Source organism: Patella vulgata, chromosome 5, assembly GCF_932274485.2.
Source record: "Patella vulgata chromosome 5, xgPatVulg1.2, whole genome shotgun sequence".
Lineage (NCBI taxonomy): Eukaryota > Metazoa > Mollusca > Gastropoda > Patellidae > Patella > Patella vulgata.
The window spans coordinates 16016539-16033744 of record NC_065883.2 but is presented as its reverse complement, the minus strand read 5'-3'; the positions used below and the strand labels follow the sequence as shown (position 1 = coordinate 16033744).

Sequence of the window (17206 nt, the reverse complement as noted above, 5' to 3'; positions counted from 1 at the left end):
ACCAATAATATTGAAAAACGAAAATCGAGCTAACTTCACACTGCCCATAAGCAGTTGTCCATGGGTACTACAACTGTTACGAGTCTAGTTACTATATTACATCAAATTCAAGTTGGTAAAGGATAATGCGCTCCTTTTGACCACATACCGCAGAAATTAAAGGAGTGCTTTGACTTTTGTTACATATACAAGGGAAATGAAATACAATTAAAAAAGAACTAAATTTTTTTAAAAATATTTGTTTTTAAATGAATGAAAAAAAAATAAATAAAAGATAAATAAAAATATTAAAATTCCATTAAAATAATATGTATTTGCTATGGTAATCAATAGTCCACCACTTTTATATAGTGCGCTTAATTGGTCAAATGACAGCATGTCAAAATGCAAATCCGCGCAAATATACAACAGTTTCGTGTTTAATGGGATTAAATTATTCCGCTGCACTTAAAAAACAAGAAAGTACCCCTTCACTCCACACTATCATCACACACAATCTGATCATATTATATTTCGTTCCATTTAATTTGAGCAGACGAAATTTGTTGTAACATATTATCCAAGATGGCGACCTCCAATGGCAGTGCTTGCAGAATCGGTCCTTCAATTTTAAATGCGGACTTATCTTCACTTGCCAGTGAATGTCAGCGGTTTATGGAATGTGGGTCCGATTATTTACATCTTGATGTAATGGATGGCCAGTTCGTTCCGAACCTTACATTCGGCCATCCTGTTGTAAAATGCCTGCGGCCGAAGCTGCCTGGAGTTTTCTTTGAAATGCACATGATGGTTCAAGATCCAGAAAAGGTTTGCTCTTTTTGTTTCGTTACACGTAATTTAGTTTTGTGAATTATAACCTTGGAGATGGATTGACATTCCGTATGTTCATAATAATTTAGTGCTACCATAAACAGTTGACCAAGGGATACCTATACATACAGGCCGACCTTTAATAATAGGCAAAACTCTCAATTCATGCAAGTAACATTGTGTCAAGGCCTACTTCGCTAGTTCTAGGACTACTAAAAGTTCCAAAGATGGTTTCAATATTTATTAGATATGATAAAAAATATATTGAACTAATGTTATATTACGAATTTTCATTGAATTATGGTGTTAACTTTTGAATTTAGCAAGTTTTGAATTAATGGATTTTTTTTTTTTTTTTTGTTTTGTTTTTTCCACAGGATGATATAGCTGTATATAGATATGCTTAGTCATTATTTCATTTAGAAAAAAAAATAGAATGTGTATATTATCACACTTCTTATTTTATCATGCTTTTTCAAATAATATTAATACACAGGATATGAATTTTTTTTTATATGAGTTTAACTTATTAAATTGTTGATAGATTGATCCATTTTTAGAGCTTACATTAAATTTTTGTTTTTTAACTAGACATATTTTTAGGTCATGATAGTTCAAGACTAATAAATTATTACAGTGCTTGTCTGTAGAACATACATGTACATTAGTTATGGGTGTATCTCACATTTGGAAAATAATATGGAAATAATCTTTCGCAAATACCTAATATTTCACATGAAAAGGAATGAAATGGGGTTTAATTAAAGCCCTACTAAAAATTTACACAAGCCTGTTCTTATTTTATTAATTTTAGTGGGTTGAACCAGTAGCTGATGCTGGTGGTGATATGTATTCGTTTCATTTCGAAGCTACAAAAGATCCTGAATTGTGTATTAGAAAAATAAAAGAAGCTGGCATGAAGGTATAGTATTTTGATATCATGTCCAACTAAAATATAAAACAAAAACACTCCAAACTTCGAAAGGCAAAAGAAACAAAAACTATATCAACACAAGTAAGGAATATACAAATAAATTATATATTAAAGGCTTATAACAGTACTGGATATATGGTAGGCCTACATGTCACCTTCAGTAGAACTTCCAGTAGAACTGAATATATTTTAATCAACATTTAAGCAGGTGTTCTTTTGATAATTTATTTTTAGTATCTTGAAGTATGTACTTGATACATTGATACAGTTAGTTTATAGCACACTGGAATCCCTTTAAATAAAATCTTAACAATGGAGGTAGCTCCATGTAAACCATAATAACATTTATTTCCCGACATAGAATTGAACTACATGTACCAGTAGTTTAACCCTTGTGCAGACACGTTACCCAAAGACCTCAGACATAAATAGGTTTTTATATTTATAATTTTATTCAGATATGATCAAACTAGAGCTTCATATAAAACTGAAGAATAATCAATCAGAGTAAAAAAAAATATATTTGAGGTATTAACAGTGAAGATATGAAATATAAGCTATCTTTGAAACCATCAAAATCTGCAAATAGCTTAATTGTCATTTCCAATGTAGAATCGTCTTTTGACGGGGTTGGTAGGGTACCTAGATTTGTTTTCAGATCTAGATTACTAGAATGATCAACACAATATCATCAGTGAGAATGATTCCAAATACAAAGCTTGCACTGAGCACAGAACAGATTAGGAACTTGTAACCAGTAAAATGTTTAAAAGAGATGGGAGGGGGTCCACAAGACCCCTTGTTTTCGATAATGTAATACTGTTAGTCTCTTGTCAAATGGTGAATGTTGCCACTGTCTCACCTCTATTCTATTTGCAGCATTATACCCAAAGTTAAGTAGCTGACAATGTATAAAGTTCTCTCTAGACAATTATAAACCAATTCCCCACAAATGTTAAGGATATGGTTGTTGGGTCCCGAAATACACCTTGTATCCGCACAAGAGTTAATTTGTTTTGTGGGTGCATCAAATTCTAAACCCTTTTTGTTGTATTACTTAAACTTTTAATTTATTTTAGGTTGGTTTAGGTATAAATCCACCTACACCAGTAGAAGTTGTTCTACCATATGTTGATCAAGTTGATCTTATTCTAGTCATGACAGTTAATCCGGGATTTGGAGGACAGTCATTTATAGCCGAATGTCTACCAAAGGTAAAAAAAAAAAAAACCTGCAAAAATTCTATTGGTATTTAAGCTTATGAACATCCACATATACCAGTGCATAGAATCTGATAAGTACATTAAAGAAGGAAATAACGTGCTATACAGGCAATGAACAAAGCAGTGAAATTGCTACATGTACTTAAATTTGTGAGTCATCATCCAACACAGGGTTATAATTAATACTTCATTACCGGCCGGATTACTATTACCCGGTATTATTATTTCAATGACACACCAACTTGGTTTATTATGAATTTTAGACCAATCATATCCTAGTTGTACAGTAGTTTCTGTCTTTAGTCCTAATCAAATTAGGGGTGGGGGTAGTGGTTTGAGTGGTCTAATAACAAGTGTGCAGAGAAGGATCACTTGCTCAACATATCAACAATCTATTTTTGTCCCCCGCCTTTCGAAGAAAGCAGGGGAATATTAAAATGGGTTCGTCCGTCTGTCTGTCTGTCTGTCTGTCCGTCACACTTTTTGGGACACAATAACTCTCTTCCTAATTGAGCTAGAATGTTCAAACTTGGTGTATGTGTTTATTAGGTCAATGCCTTGATGGAGTTCGAAGATGAGCATTTTCCGCTTAGGGTAAGCAGAGATAAGCAATTTGATTGGTTGATGCTTTGGGACACGATAACTCTCTTCCTAATTGGGCTAGAATGTTCAAACTTGGTGTATGTGTTGATTAGGTCAATGCCTTGATGGAGTTCGAAGATGAGCATTTTCCGCTTAGGGTAAGCAGAGATAAGCAATTTGATTGGTTGATGCTTTGGGACACGATAACTTTTAATTGAGCTAGAATGTTCAAACTTGTTTTATTTTGTTTTCTTCAATAATCAATCTGATTACATTTTTACGACAACTGTACCATGGAAAATTTGATATTTTCTGAAAGATCATTATAAAAAACCTCCTTTAAGATATCAAAATAATCCTGCGCCTTCTAATATTGTGTATGCTATAGAATAGATACCAAAGATTGGAGCAGAATCAGATTTTATGGCCTGCTATATTCTAGCTATTCAATTTACATTTAATATTCCTGTCCCTAACTGCTACAGACTTGATGTCATAGGACATTTTAACCCATCTCTGAAGATAAGTGTTAAATAAGGTTTTTTAATCATGTCTTTTTTTTCCTAGGTTAAGTTTTTAAGAGAGAAATATAAAAATCTTGATATTGAGGTTGATGGTGGAGTTGGGCCCTCAACTATACAACAGTGTGCTGATGTATGTCTTATTATCATTATGCATGTTTTGTAATAATAATCTATTCAGCTGACCTACCAGTATTAGAGACCAGTATTAGAGTTGATTGGTGCAAATGCTTCAGCCTTTGCACATATATTCTCACATACTGAATAAACTTGTCATAACTGCAATCCGGATCCAACTTGTCAAAATGTGAGATTGAAAGCAGTTATTAGCAGATACTAATATTCCTTTATTGGGTATAGGAACTTATAGTTAATGGAATATCAGTATTCTTCAAATAATCATTTAAATCTAGGAGCACATAAAATGACTATAAGTTTTTGAGAAATATTCCCAAAGACCATCCTCCTATACTAAACTCAGTAACCTGTTGAAAGCAATCAGAAATTTCAGTCCTTCATGTTTATAAAATTGTGCGGGAGCAATAAAAAGCTCCTGATACCTTGAATATATGCAGTTTAAAAGTAAACAAAAACTGAAAGTAGTTTATTAATCTCAATATTTAGGAGAGAGATTTAGCTAATTTGCGGGAGTCTTTAATGACTCCTTCGAAAAGTCGATGTGCGTCGAGAGGAGCAAAAGCTCCCCTTAAACGTGAAGGACTGAAATTTAAGATTTGATAGAATAATGGGGGCATATTGAACAATAGGTGATATTTAGATTCTAGATCGACACATACTCTTTGGTCAAGGTTGTAAATGTCTTGAACTGAAATGTAGAACTGTTTTAGCTTGAGTCTTTTAAGACACTCAAAGAATTTAAAACATGCATATAGACTACAATTTTTTGTATCAAGATTTTAACATGTATAATATTTGTTTTGTTTTTATCTGCAGGTTGGAGCAAATGTAATTGTATCTGGTAGTGCTATTGTGAAGAACGAGAATCCACGTGAAGTTATTAGATATATGAGAAAAGTTATAGATGATGCTTTACAGCAGAAAAGATAACTCGAACAATACCATAGTTCAGCTTCAAAATTATCTTCCAAGAGCCATTTTGATATGGATGAAAGTTTTTAAAAATTTTGACAGCTATGACATAATCTTTATTGCTCTCATTTTATTATTTAAATGGCAAAAGATCTTTGATGATATATACTCTTCAGAAAAAGTAGGGGATATTCAGAAACAATGCGGAAATGCACTGCTGTTTTTATTAGAGGTAACCAGTGTATGTTATTAACAGGCCAATTGCCTACACATAAACATAAACAGTTCATATGGGCGGCTTATCTGACGGCCCCATTTCACTCGCAAAGAACGACATACACCGTCAAAAGTGAAAATGGACGTTTTTGATTTTTGTCTTAATAATGAGTAATAGATCCACCAATCCTCAGACATTCAGTAATTCGTCGTGGCATGCTCCTAATCAACCGTCCAATCACGATTTGGGGCAATCTGACCCACTCCCCTTGCAGTGTCACAGGCAATTCTTGCAGTGTTGTCGGTTGACGTTGACAAACACGTCTCACGATGAAAATAAACGTAACACACTAAAACAAAGATACGCTAAACAGTAAATCTTATGCAAGAACCGATAGGAATGCTAACATGGATAGATAAACCAGCACACGGCAGTTTTTATCAACCCTTCCTTGAAGTGTCAAATTTGACAATGAACCCCTCCCACGTGTACGGCGCTATTGCGTGTCGCATGTGCAGCTCAGTGGTTCTGTTGGGGCGATAAGTTCTTCATCTGTGAACATACTCTCAAAGCATGTCAAGTATCCATGACTATTTATCATATCACAACCTGCATAGGTATTTGCATTTCAATATCCCCTACTTTTTTTTTTGAAGAGTATATATCAACGTTGATGGTCGTTCTTGACTGTTCAGGAAACTACAATCCTCCTTTTACACTATTATATTTTATCCTATTGAGAAGTATGAATTGAGATGCACATTGTATTACAGTTAGATTAGCATGATTTTCTGAAAAACATTTTGGTCTTAGCATTTGTAATTTACCATCATTTATTCTGGTTGAGACTGAGCTGTCTGTATATATTTCTATGAAATATTTTATGTCAAATGATCTCAATAGTTCTATTACATTTAATATATATACTATACTAATATACTTTAATTAAAGTAGCTAAGTCTCTAACTCAATATCATCCAAAATCTTCGATATTGAAAACACGATTTATTTGTCGGTTTAAATCAACATTGATGTTGTGATCTTACCGGGAAAAAATGGCCTTCTGATATCCAATAATTAAGACAAAATAAACATTTTACAATTGGTACACGAATCGTGTACCATAATGTGTTTCAGCACTATTTGTAAGAAGGTACTAGAAAAACGAGGCTAGGCATATTCCACAAGTCATGTCAAACGGTGACGTTATATTCTTATCTGGAGAGCATGCCCAATAAATACTATCGATGTAGACTGGAATAACCAGACGCTAGAGATTGAAATTCGATTGAGAATACAGGTGTATTTCGCCGAAACTAACTGATTAGAAATTACAGAAACGATTGAATGTAAATCAATTTATATGCTTTCATATTACATTATTGTATGCGTTGCGACCCATTTGTGTCAATTTCTAGGTCCCAAATATTAGCGACTTAGCTCCTTTAATCTTTGATTATATAAAAATATTCATTAGCTTATCATCATATAAATGGGGTCTTTATTTTATTATTTTAATTAAATACGACTGGCTACATGACCTAATGAGACACATTGGTAAAATTTTAAAACACAGCTACTGGTACATGTATTTATAAATTTAACTTCTGTATCCAAAGACATGTGCATTATCTTACACAATGCCAGAGATATCTAAAATGATATTCATTTTTAGAAAAAAAAAGCAATTGTAAATTACTGAAATAAAGATATCAAGACAATGGCCAACAAAAAAGCAAGTGTTCACCAAATAGATTTGGTTTTGTTGCATATCTAAAATAAGGGTGATACATGTACAGAATGTGTCTTTTATTTAGCCAGAGCTGGTCACATATGTGTATTTTAGTGTGAACTGTTAATACTGGCAATCTGATAATGTTTATTTAAAAATATAAATTAAAGCCAGATATTCTCTTCTGTATGCCATTGATTTCATATTATTTCTATTTAACATTACCTTACATAGTTTTGGAGTAAGTACATAACTTTTGATTGTATTTTTGATTTAAAGAACTCAACTAGTCTCTGGGTGCAAATCTGTTTGGGATTGGGTTGAGAGATCTTTCTTTGTTTTATGATATTAGTTTCTTTTTTGACCTGTCTTAAATTTTTTAAATGTCTTTAGTAGAACATAAGTGATGTATATTTATCTGAAGAAGGGTAATCATAATGATATAGTCTCAATTTCCCTCCTACAGCTTGCAAATAATGTAGAGGTTATAAAGGGTACATTTAATTACATGTGCAAGGCTGGAAATAAGGCACCTGTCACAGACTTTGTCAGGCACAGATTCAGGCTTTGTCAGGCACTAAACCTCTGGCGCCTGTTATTTTGTCCGGCACTGATTTGTCTTTGTTATTGATATTATTAATATAATATGTCCGGCACTAAGATGAAAATGTCAGCTACAATTTCATTAGTGCCCGACATTTTGTTGGGTACATCTAAAACCGTTATTTCCAGGCCAGTACATGTATAAATCTAAACACAATTTATTGATATATTTTTTTAATGCAAAGATATTTAATGCTTATTTTATTATTTTGATACTAAGTATTATTAATTTAAGTTAAAAGAGAAGAGTCATACAAATTACAAAGGAACACCAAACATGTATCTGAAAATAAAATCCTTTTATTATTCTATGTTTTAATTTAATGCTGTCATCTGCAATGTAAAAGGGTAACTTTTTAACACTTCACTATTGCAAGATCAATTACATGAAGTATATCATCCAAATATAATATAGTCTAACTCATGGATATTCCCGATTAATGTTGTCTGTATGTATCTCACCATGAACATCTTACCGTTGGCTTCACTTTTGTCCTCTAATTCTTTGCATTAAAGAACACTATTTTGGTGTAAAAAATTGTGTTACAGGGTTCATGGCACACACTGTCATCTATTTCATCACATGTAGGAAAGAACCATTACTGTTGGCTTCACTTTTGTGCTCTAATTCTTTGCATTAAAGAACACTATTTTTGTGTAACAAATTGCATTACAGGGTTAACACACTGTCATCTATTTCATCACATGTAGGAAAGAGCCATTCTTTCTTAAACACACTGACCCTCAAATAGTCTGATAATAAAAATAACATCACTTCAAAACATTTTTAATAAATATCAGACTGGATTATTATGGTTATCTTTACAAAGTTTTTCTCTTCCTTTTATATACAACCAAACTGTATCAACACCACTTCCTATTGTTTTCGCGGGTTGCCATGTTGGAAATGGAAATCTACATGCCACAACATGTCTTCCTTCTACCAGTTCTTTGTCTAATTTCTCCTCTAGCTTTGACATCTGGAAAATAAACAGTACCTTGGTTTAGTTTCTCTTTGGGTTTAAAGCTTTTTGTCAGATAATCTGCTTTTAACCTACTGTGCATTTAGCTAGACCCTTCATATTAATTGCTTAATACAGATATAAATCACTATCAATAGCTTTCCCCAGCCACAGAAGTGTTGAAATGAAATGGGGATTAACGTTCTACTGTTCTGCTCCGACTGGGCTAATGAAGACAGGCATATGCCATACAGTGTACTATGAGGGAAATTTTGCCTGGACAGAGGCACTACAGCCTACTCTTATATCGAATTCCATCTGTCAAGGGATCTTTTACGTGCATGCCATCCGAATGACTAGACAGCTGTCCTTGTCAGGCCCTCCATCCTGTATCACTGACAAGGGAGAACCACCTCGGAAAATCTGGATGAACTTTCTCAGCCAATGCAGGGATCGAACACCCGACCTCCAGGTTAGTGAACCAGCGTCTTACCCACCGTGATCCTCCCAAGAATGTTGAAGTAGTAATAAATTAGCATTAATCAGGAACTGTTGGGCCATGGGTGATATTGCGGATATGCTTAACAAACACCATTTATATTTAGAAATGGGGTGAGGATTGTGAGATTGAATGATCCGAGTCATTTCCTCACAAATGATTTCATCTTGTCACTTTTCTTAAGATCATAGAGTTTTCTCTTACTGCTAAAAAGCCTTTTCTGCAAGCAATTGAAAGATACATTATGGGAGATTCAATAACGAGTTGGCAGTTCTCACTATAATAATTAAAAACTAGATTTGCTGAAAATTTCATTCAAATTGATCCACTATGAACCGATAACTAGGCGAATGAAATTTCTGCCTAGCCTCGGTCATCATTACAAAAATCAGTACGATAAGCAGCATAGTCTCGATTATCCATTTAATCGTTTAATCGAGAAAGAAAGTTATGCAGTAAATCGGCTCACAATCCACTTAAAATCGCAGGCTAGCGATGCCATCTAGAGTTGATTATGGTCTGGATAGGTTAATTAATGTCTAATTAATAATTTAGATAACATTTCAGGCCTAAAGAAAGAACCTACAATAAGCAGATTTAGCTCTTGCATAATGTTTGTTTAATGATATGAACTACAACTAATTGTATTGGGTTCGGCATTTCACCTGTTTTTCCTCATTCTATTAAGAATATACTTCTGATCTATTCCAAGCAGAATGACTGGACTTACCATCTGTTCCACACCGAAAATAACAACATTATCATACTGAGACAGAGATGTCTGAAAATAGAAAAAGTTAGAAATATATATTTTTCACCTCAAGCCAATTTGTCACAAATTCTGATCCTTTTAAATATTAAATACAGAAGAAAACACTAAATTACCATTTGGAATAATTAATTAACCATCCTCTTCCACAAGTTAATGGTGCAGTACCAAGATTGAAATTCACACACACTTTATACTAAATATGTAATTTAATTTTTAGACCTGCAATCTAAAGAACAATTCCAAATTGTGGACAGCAATATTGTCCTTTAGTACTTGTAAATGTTAACTACCCCAGTCCCTTGAAAAAAATTAATACTGGTACGTCCCTGGACACAGAACAAAACAGTGTAAAACTGCTGTTCCTCAGATTGCCAGATATATGTGACCAGATTTCTGTTTTACATGTATAAGACCGTTTACTAGTTCTTGTTGGCGCGAAAGCTAAGCAAGTGACTGGGCAGTCTAAAGAGCTCAAGATCTAGTGCTAAAAAGGTAATCAAGCATGTATTACCTTCCATAAATCCTTCCTGAAAAAAGATACTTGTGGAGAAAGACCATTTTTCCATGCTGTATATTTTGAGTACAAAACTAACCAGTAGTTTAATTCAACTCCACTTGATTTAAATCCTTGTCGTGCTGCATCTAAAACCTGCAAAAAAAAATTAATTGAAAGATCAAAAGGTTATAATTGAATATTTTATAATCTATAATTCTAATTTTATGTATATTCAAAAGATGATGTCATTGTATTTGCCTGCTGTTTCCAATAGGTTTACTAAATGTCCTGGAAACCCATGTTCTTACTCTGTGTATCAAGTTTTTGTGACAAGGAACAGAAAGCCGAGGGCAAATGCAATGGTTCGCCATGAAAAAGCTTATTGTACTTCTGGCAAATGACATGAAAAAAAATGGAATATAATCAATTAGCAGAGTGCAGGGTGAATGTCACATATATTATGCTGGGTGGATCAAAGTGCAAATGTTTTTTATTACAACTTTATCATTTTCTTCAATAAAATGGGACTAGTATAGGTAGCTATATCAAGATGTCTACAGACCCGGCACTGTAAAATTATCTATGGCAGAGACTTATTGGCTCATTACCGGTAGACAGATATTGGGATCATCAGTAGCCTGCTATACTATGGATATAAAAATATATTTGAAGCATTTAATATGTATCAGAATGAATTCAACAAGACTAATGCTGTCTGACAAATGAAACAAATTTGAAATTAAAAAAATGCAGGAAGGGATGCATCTTTCAAAATTTCTCAGTGATACTATGATCATAAAAATACAATATTATTATAATAATATGAATTTAAATTACAATTCTACCATCTCCACTTCCTATATCAATCAATGATCCAGTTCGTTTAGTTAATGCCGTAAAAACATTTTGAATTTGAAGAGGAGTAGCTGGAACAAATGGTAGACATATTCTTCTCAATGCTGGTGAAACAAATGGAGTAGCAACAGCATAAATTCCTGCAAATAATCCCCCAAACGTTCCTAATATTAAAATCACCCCTCTTTTGGTAAGTTCTGGTTTATTGACATTGTTGGTTTTATTTTTACTAGATAAAATATCATCTTCCTCTAAAACGGAAATGCCAGTTTGGGAATCGTGTGTCATTTTATGATGAATTAGTCAAAGTCTCTGCTTTAAATGACATTGCAATGCCAACTTGACAAAAATACGTGAATAATAACAATTTGCAGGGAAACAAAACAAAAGAAGGCCAAACATCCGGTTTCATTCAAATGATTGAATGGTCGGAATTTCACACGAAACGAAATACTAATTTGAAGAAAAAAAAACAAAACAAAAAAAAACAAACAAATTAATACATCATAAGCGATAATTTTATTACCAAGTCGGTGCTAAATAGGGAATGTTTTTAACACTGAGCAAAAAATGCTTGCTTGAAACAACGAAACGGGAGTTATTTCCCTTGACAGATCATAACTTCCGGGAACATGGCGACCTAAGAACACGTAAAAATTTTATGTCAAAAAACGTACGTAACATAACACGGTAATATAAATATGTACCAGGATATAATAAAATTTACAGTCCACATTCCTTTAAAAGCTTGTATCCATGCCTCTGGTTGGTCATCATTAACTAAGTTGTAGTTTACATACGTATTATAATACTATCACTATCAGTATCATTACTCGGTACGGCGGTAGATAGATCTACTATATTTTATCATTAGCCATACGCCCATGGGGCTAGGCCTATTATTAATTATGTATTTTGTTGTACATTTAAGCACCTCATATTTTTGAATTTATATAATAAATACAATTACTATTAGTTATAATCACTTGATTATATTATCAAGTTGGCAAAAAGCCTGTTCTGCTGCCACTTACTACTGTACTAGTACTAAAATAGATCTCTTTGATTCCTATATTTGCATTCCATTGTTGTGTATAAAATTATCATAAAAATATAATAATTGAATTGCAGATTAGAGCTGAATTGGGGATAAAACTATAAAAGCAAAGAAATGCCTCTCATTGAAGGACTAGGAGATGAAGTAACAATAGTAATTGGTATATTAGTAGTTTTAATCGTAGGGTTATTGGCCTGGTTTTCGACCCACACATCTGATATCCCTTTCTTTAGTGTGATTATTGTAGAACTTTCTCAAAGAGCTAACAGAAATAACAGACAGACAGCAAACCCTAGTCAAAATGTAGGTGAACATGTTGAAGAAAATGTTAATAATGAAGAACTTAATGCAAATGAAAATATAGTTCATGTAGATAACAGTGATGGTAGTTCGTTAGGCGATGTAGTCAATACTGCTCTTGATAATGTGAATGCGGCTCTAGGACTAGATACGTCGGTTTTGGATGATGATGATGATGATGAAGAAGAAGGTGATGAAACAGAAAATAGTGAGGAGGATGAAGACAACATTGAGTCTGAAATTGTTACATCAGTTAATTTAGGGAATGAGTCATCTCAACAATTTATCAGTTCACCATCTCAAGAAGCTAATAGTTCCGAGGCGTCTTCACATACACAAGAATCTCAACAATTGGCAGAAAATGAATTACGGAGAAGAAGAGTGGCATTTTTTGAAAATGGTCCATCTGATAGTGCTACTCTGTCTCAAAATACTGGAGAATCCTCTAAAGAAGTAAAGAATTCTACTTCACCAGAAATGCCAGTTACAGTTCCCACTGCATCTAGTGATGTTGTAAGTGATGGAAATAGTGATACACAACAGCCCCCACCCCTGGACGCAGAAACAGATAGTATTCAGATTCGAGTAAGACTGAAGTATTTGAATGATACACAAAGACTGGTGTTTGCCAGGCCTCTCGATACTATTGGTTTTTTTAGAAGGTACAGTATGTATTCTTGATGTTGTCATGAAAACAAAAAAGGCAAAGGTGGAGAATGCTTCCATCAAATCACCCAGATTTAGGAAATAGATTTTTTGTCTATCACATCAGCTGTGTTCTTGAGAAATCTGATATAACCAATGATGTCAGGAGTCATTTTTTTTTGTGAAATATCACTTACATTGTACCCCTCTGGTTGTCAAAGGATTCATTTTACTTTGGCATACTGTGCAAGTGGGTTCTCAATTCTAATAGTACTGACAGAAGTCATTTCGTTTGTGAAATATCACTTACCCCCCACCCCCCTGGTTGTCAAAGGATTAATTTTACTTTGGCATACTGTGCAAGTAGTTTCTCAATTTTAATGATACTGTAAGTAAACTTGATAATTCTACTGAGACAATTGTTTTCTTTATTTCAGAACACATTTCTCAGAAGAACTATCACAGCAAAAACTGGTTCGATTAATTTTTAATGGTCAAGATCTTAGAAACGAAACTTCAACCCTTCAGTCGTGTAATATAGTAGATAACAGTGTGCTTCATTGCTTGGTGACGCAAAATGTGCGATCTGAACCCAGAGACAATTACGATACCGAGGATGATATAAATATTGGAAACTTTATGATACCCATATTTGGTTTATTACTTGGTACTCTGTGGTATCTTAGATTTAACTATAAACAATATTTTAATGCTATATCAACCCTTTCCTTAGCAGGAATAAGCTTTCTTTTTATGTTTGCAGCTTTTACATCTTGGAGATCTAATAATGGTGCAAATCGTGAAAATAGACACTTAGATTAAGGACGTCATATCGCTTTGAACTGTGATACATTTATTTAAATTATTGGAAATATTTTGTTGTAATATTGGCATATTTTAGGTTTTGAGGGCTGACATGTTAAGTATCAGAATAAGATGGATATGGTATAAGTATTTATATTCTAGTGTTCATCATTGTTTTACCATTCCACAGTTCACACCTACAGCTTTACTTTATCCTTATGTAGATTTCAAAAGCATACAATCCAAAATCTTCAGTCTATGCAACAATAAATTTATTTTTTTCTGTCAGGGTTCATACTCCTTAAAAAAACACAAACTTACAGGACAAATATGGCTGGTTTCTATAGCTATGGGCAGCCAAGTGTATTTTTTCACCTGATTGTAGCGATTGACATTTGGCAGCAATTTCTTACAGCCGATCACGTGTTAGCACACATAGCGATCGTCTCAAAAAGTGTACGCCACTCTGCGAGTAAATTACATCGATCACATGACTTGTGCAAAATGGCGAATCTCCTAAAACATAAGCTTGCTGTGGTAGCTGCTATTTATTTGCTATTAAAACTCTCGAATCTTGAAGTTTGACCAAAGAATCACTAATTCTTCTGCCAACGCATCGATTGCTGGTGTAAAACATTCGGCCGAAAATATCTAACATGCTAGATACCGGCGATCGGTTGGGTGAATGTTTTGCCAAGCAGATTGTCGTTGCCGTGAATGGGCACACAGGCAAGTTTTTCAAGCGATTTTAAATATGTGAAAAAATGCGCTCGTCTGCCCTAGGTATAAGTGATACATCAACTTATGCTGTGCTTTTTTGTTTTTAATTTTTTTTATTGTCTCTGTCAATGTCACTTTAAATACATGTATCTTGTATGGAGTATTAATTTGGGATGTAGTCATGTGTACAAACCTGGGTTGAATTTTTAAAACCAACCTGAATATTCTAATTAATATTAGTGTTGTATGATCACTTATTTGATATTCTCTCTGGCGAAGTAACTTGCTTTTTCAGAATATTCAAGTCTCATTGCCATGTAATAAGCCGCCACTATTTTGTTGTCTGTGAACGTAATTGATGGGCCTGTTTTAAATCTGTTTTAATCTTAAGCCGAAAGATTATCTAACATTGGTATTTTGATTTGTTAATTAAATGTTAATTAATCAATCTGAGGACTTGTACGCATTAGTGTGGATTAAGCATTGACAAATTTGCTATTTTAGCAAAAAATGCAAATGATGCAGTGGGACTTTAACAAAGATTGTGTGTGCCTTGGTGATTTCAGTTTGTATTATTGTATTCTGAAATGAAGTGAAATGTGGTTTTAAACGTCATACTTTTCCGGAATTATGAAAAAGAACTAATGTGTATGTTTATATTCTTGCTACTGGCTTTGTTAGATATACATGTATATTTTTCTAATTTCTTTACTGCAGGATATAGAACATACTGTGATGTTTTTTCTTGTAAAAGATAAGTTTTGTTTAACATCCATGTTTTGTTACATATGTTTGATGCTACTGAAAATGATGGAGAAATACTGTTTTATATGAACGATCACTTAAAAGTTGATATATATGTATGTTTTATTCTTTGAAAAAAATTCTTAGATATTATTTAAGAAAAACAGAATGTGGACAAAGTTGATCTCCGCGAAAAAGTGGATGTCCTGGTACACAACATTGCACAATGAATTATATTGAATCTGACTCAATGATTGCATAAGTACATGTAGATTAGAATATACCAGTACCTGTTTTATATTTGTCTGCCTAACTCTGTGGGATTTCTCTGTTTTGAAATTGATGATTTTTTAATTATGATATTGGTATTGGAGAGAAAACAATGAGCGCAAATTTATGTAAATGTACATATTGCTAATAATGTAAAAGCATAAATGTAAACTAACTTATAAAATTGGAAGAATTTATAAAAATGTATATAAAATCTGTACACGTGTACCTTTTCATTGGTTAATGCTAGAAAATCTGTACATGTGTACCTTTTCATTGGTTAATGCTAGAAAATCTGTACATGTGTACCTTTTCATTAGTTAATGATAGAAAATCTGTACATGTGTACCTTTTCATTAGTTAATATTGGAAATTCTGTACATGTGTACCTTTTCATTGGTTAATGCTGGAAATTTATTTTTTGGTCTGTCCTTCAGGGGTAAACAATTTATATTTTAGAAGCCCAGATTGAAAAGTGGTCATATGACGTATACTTTAGTTGCAACTGTTCTTTAGTCCATTCTGATCTTTTTAAAACTCAGTTGCATTGTTTTAAAGTAGTATGGAGAAATTAGTTGCCATGTACTACCTATTACCATTAATCCAGTTTGCTCATACTGCTAAAGATCCCTATGCTCATGCAAATTATTGAATAAAATTGAACCATATGTTAGTCCCATAATGACCAACTTTGTGTTGAGTGAATGTTAAACCCCATTTCTCTCTCCTCTCTCTTTCTCTCATAATCACTATGTAGAGTTCTGGTATTGAGGGCATTCTACAGGATAAAGTTATACTACCAAATTTGTTGGTAAATCCATCAAGTAGTTGAGAAGAAAATGTCTAAATTGTTTAAATCTGCCCTTTTATGGTTCTACAGCCACAGGTCTATGAGGCCAACAACATTGAATTGAACAGATCTAAATAGCAGCATACCTGCCAAATTGGCTAAAATCCATGTCATATGGTTTAGGAGTCAAAACATTTAAATCTGACCATTTAAGGTGGAACCGTCGGTATGGTACCGATCAACTGCCTTTTACTAACTCAAAATAAGCATAGCCCAAGCACCATTCTTTAACTTAGCAATGTAAATCTGAATAAGCGCATCAATATACCTACTAAATTTGGTGGAAATCCATCAAATGGTACAAGAGAGGAAGTCGTAAATCTATATTTATTTGTCTTTTAAGACTAATTCATCTTTCCAGGCGATCAAACAAGCAATCATGCAACTATGAACCAAAATGAGATGCAGTCCATTTCGTGGGTTGGTAGGAGTTGAAACTTTATTAATCTGCCCATTTTGATGCCCTTATATATGACCAGTCAACTTTGTTAATAATAAAATGTGTATAGGCCAAGGACCCCCTTGCAACACACATGGGCATCACACATGGGGGGGTCCGA

General features: G+C 33.5%; 3 protein-coding genes across 4 annotated transcripts; 2 read left to right on the top strand and 1 right to left on the bottom strand.

Moving 5' to 3' along the window:
- Nucleotides 1-564: 564 nt before the first annotated feature.
- Nucleotides 565-8173, top strand: LOC126820252 (ribulose-phosphate 3-epimerase). Its single transcript, XM_050548087.2, has 5 exons — nucleotides 565-807; nucleotides 1625-1732; nucleotides 2824-2958; nucleotides 4117-4203; nucleotides 5025-8173. The coding sequence occupies exons 1-5, from the start codon at nucleotides 565-567 to the stop codon at nucleotides 5136-5138; spliced, it is 687 nt and encodes a 228-aa protein (XP_050404044.1). The 3' UTR covers nucleotides 5139-8173.
- On the bottom strand, nucleotides 7951-11660 carry LOC126820254 (ATP synthase subunit C lysine N-methyltransferase). The gene is made up of 4 exons (XM_050548089.1): nucleotides 11239-11660; nucleotides 10417-10554; nucleotides 9864-9914; nucleotides 7951-8652 (listed from the first exon to the last, which is right to left on the bottom strand). Exons 1-4 carry the CDS (start codon nucleotides 11542-11544, stop codon nucleotides 8470-8472), a joined length of 678 nt encoding a protein of 225 aa, XP_050404046.1. The 5' UTR covers nucleotides 11545-11660; the 3' UTR covers nucleotides 7951-8469.
- A 212-nt stretch (nucleotides 11661-11872) lies between these two features.
- On the top strand, nucleotides 11873-16014 carry LOC126821141 (transmembrane and ubiquitin-like domain-containing protein 1). Of its 2 annotated transcripts, none has more exons than XM_050549478.2 (3): nucleotides 11873-11929; nucleotides 12388-13275; nucleotides 13696-16014. In XM_050549478.2, the coding sequence occupies exons 2-3, from the start codon at nucleotides 12428-12430 to the stop codon at nucleotides 14078-14080; spliced, it is 1233 nt and encodes a 410-aa protein (XP_050405435.1). In that variant the 5' UTR covers nucleotides 11873-11929; nucleotides 12388-12427; the 3' UTR covers nucleotides 14081-16014. The 2 variants fall into 2 exon arrangements, with proteins under 2 accessions (XP_050405435.1, XP_050405434.1); XM_050549477.2 differs by lacking the exon at nucleotides 11873-11929 and adding an exon at nucleotides 11944-12092.
- The last annotated feature ends 1192 nt before the right edge of the window (nucleotides 16015-17206 follow it).

Coding starts and splice junctions, on each gene's coding strand:
- LOC126820252 (XM_050548087.2), top strand. CDS start 565: ATGGCGACCTCCAATGGCAGTGCTTGCAGAATCGGTCCTTCAATTTTA. Junction 808..1,624: donor TGGTTCAAGATCCAGAAAAG/GTTTGCTCTTTT, acceptor TATTAATTTTAG/TGGGTTGAACCAGTAGCTGA. Junction 4,204..5,024: donor CTATACAACAGTGTGCTGAT/GTATGTCTTATT, acceptor TTTTATCTGCAG/GTTGGAGCAAATGTAATTGT.
- LOC126820254 (XM_050548089.1), bottom strand. CDS start 11,544: ATGACACACGATTCCCAAACTGGCATTTCCGTTTTAGAGGAAGATGAT. Junction 9,915..10,416: donor TCAGGAAGGATTTATGGAAG/GTAATACATGCT, acceptor TTCTATTTTCAG/ACATCTCTGTCTCAGTATGA. Junction 8,653..9,863: donor TTTTCGGTGTGGAACAGATG/GTAAGTCCAGTC, acceptor TTTATTTTCCAG/ATGTCAAAGCTAGAGGAGAA.
- LOC126821141 (XM_050549478.2), top strand. CDS start 12,428: ATGCCTCTCATTGAAGGACTAGGAGATGAAGTAACAATAGTAATTGGT. Junction 13,276..13,695: donor ACTATTGGTTTTTTTAGAAG/GTACAGTATGTA, acceptor TCTTTATTTCAG/AACACATTTCTCAGAAGAAC.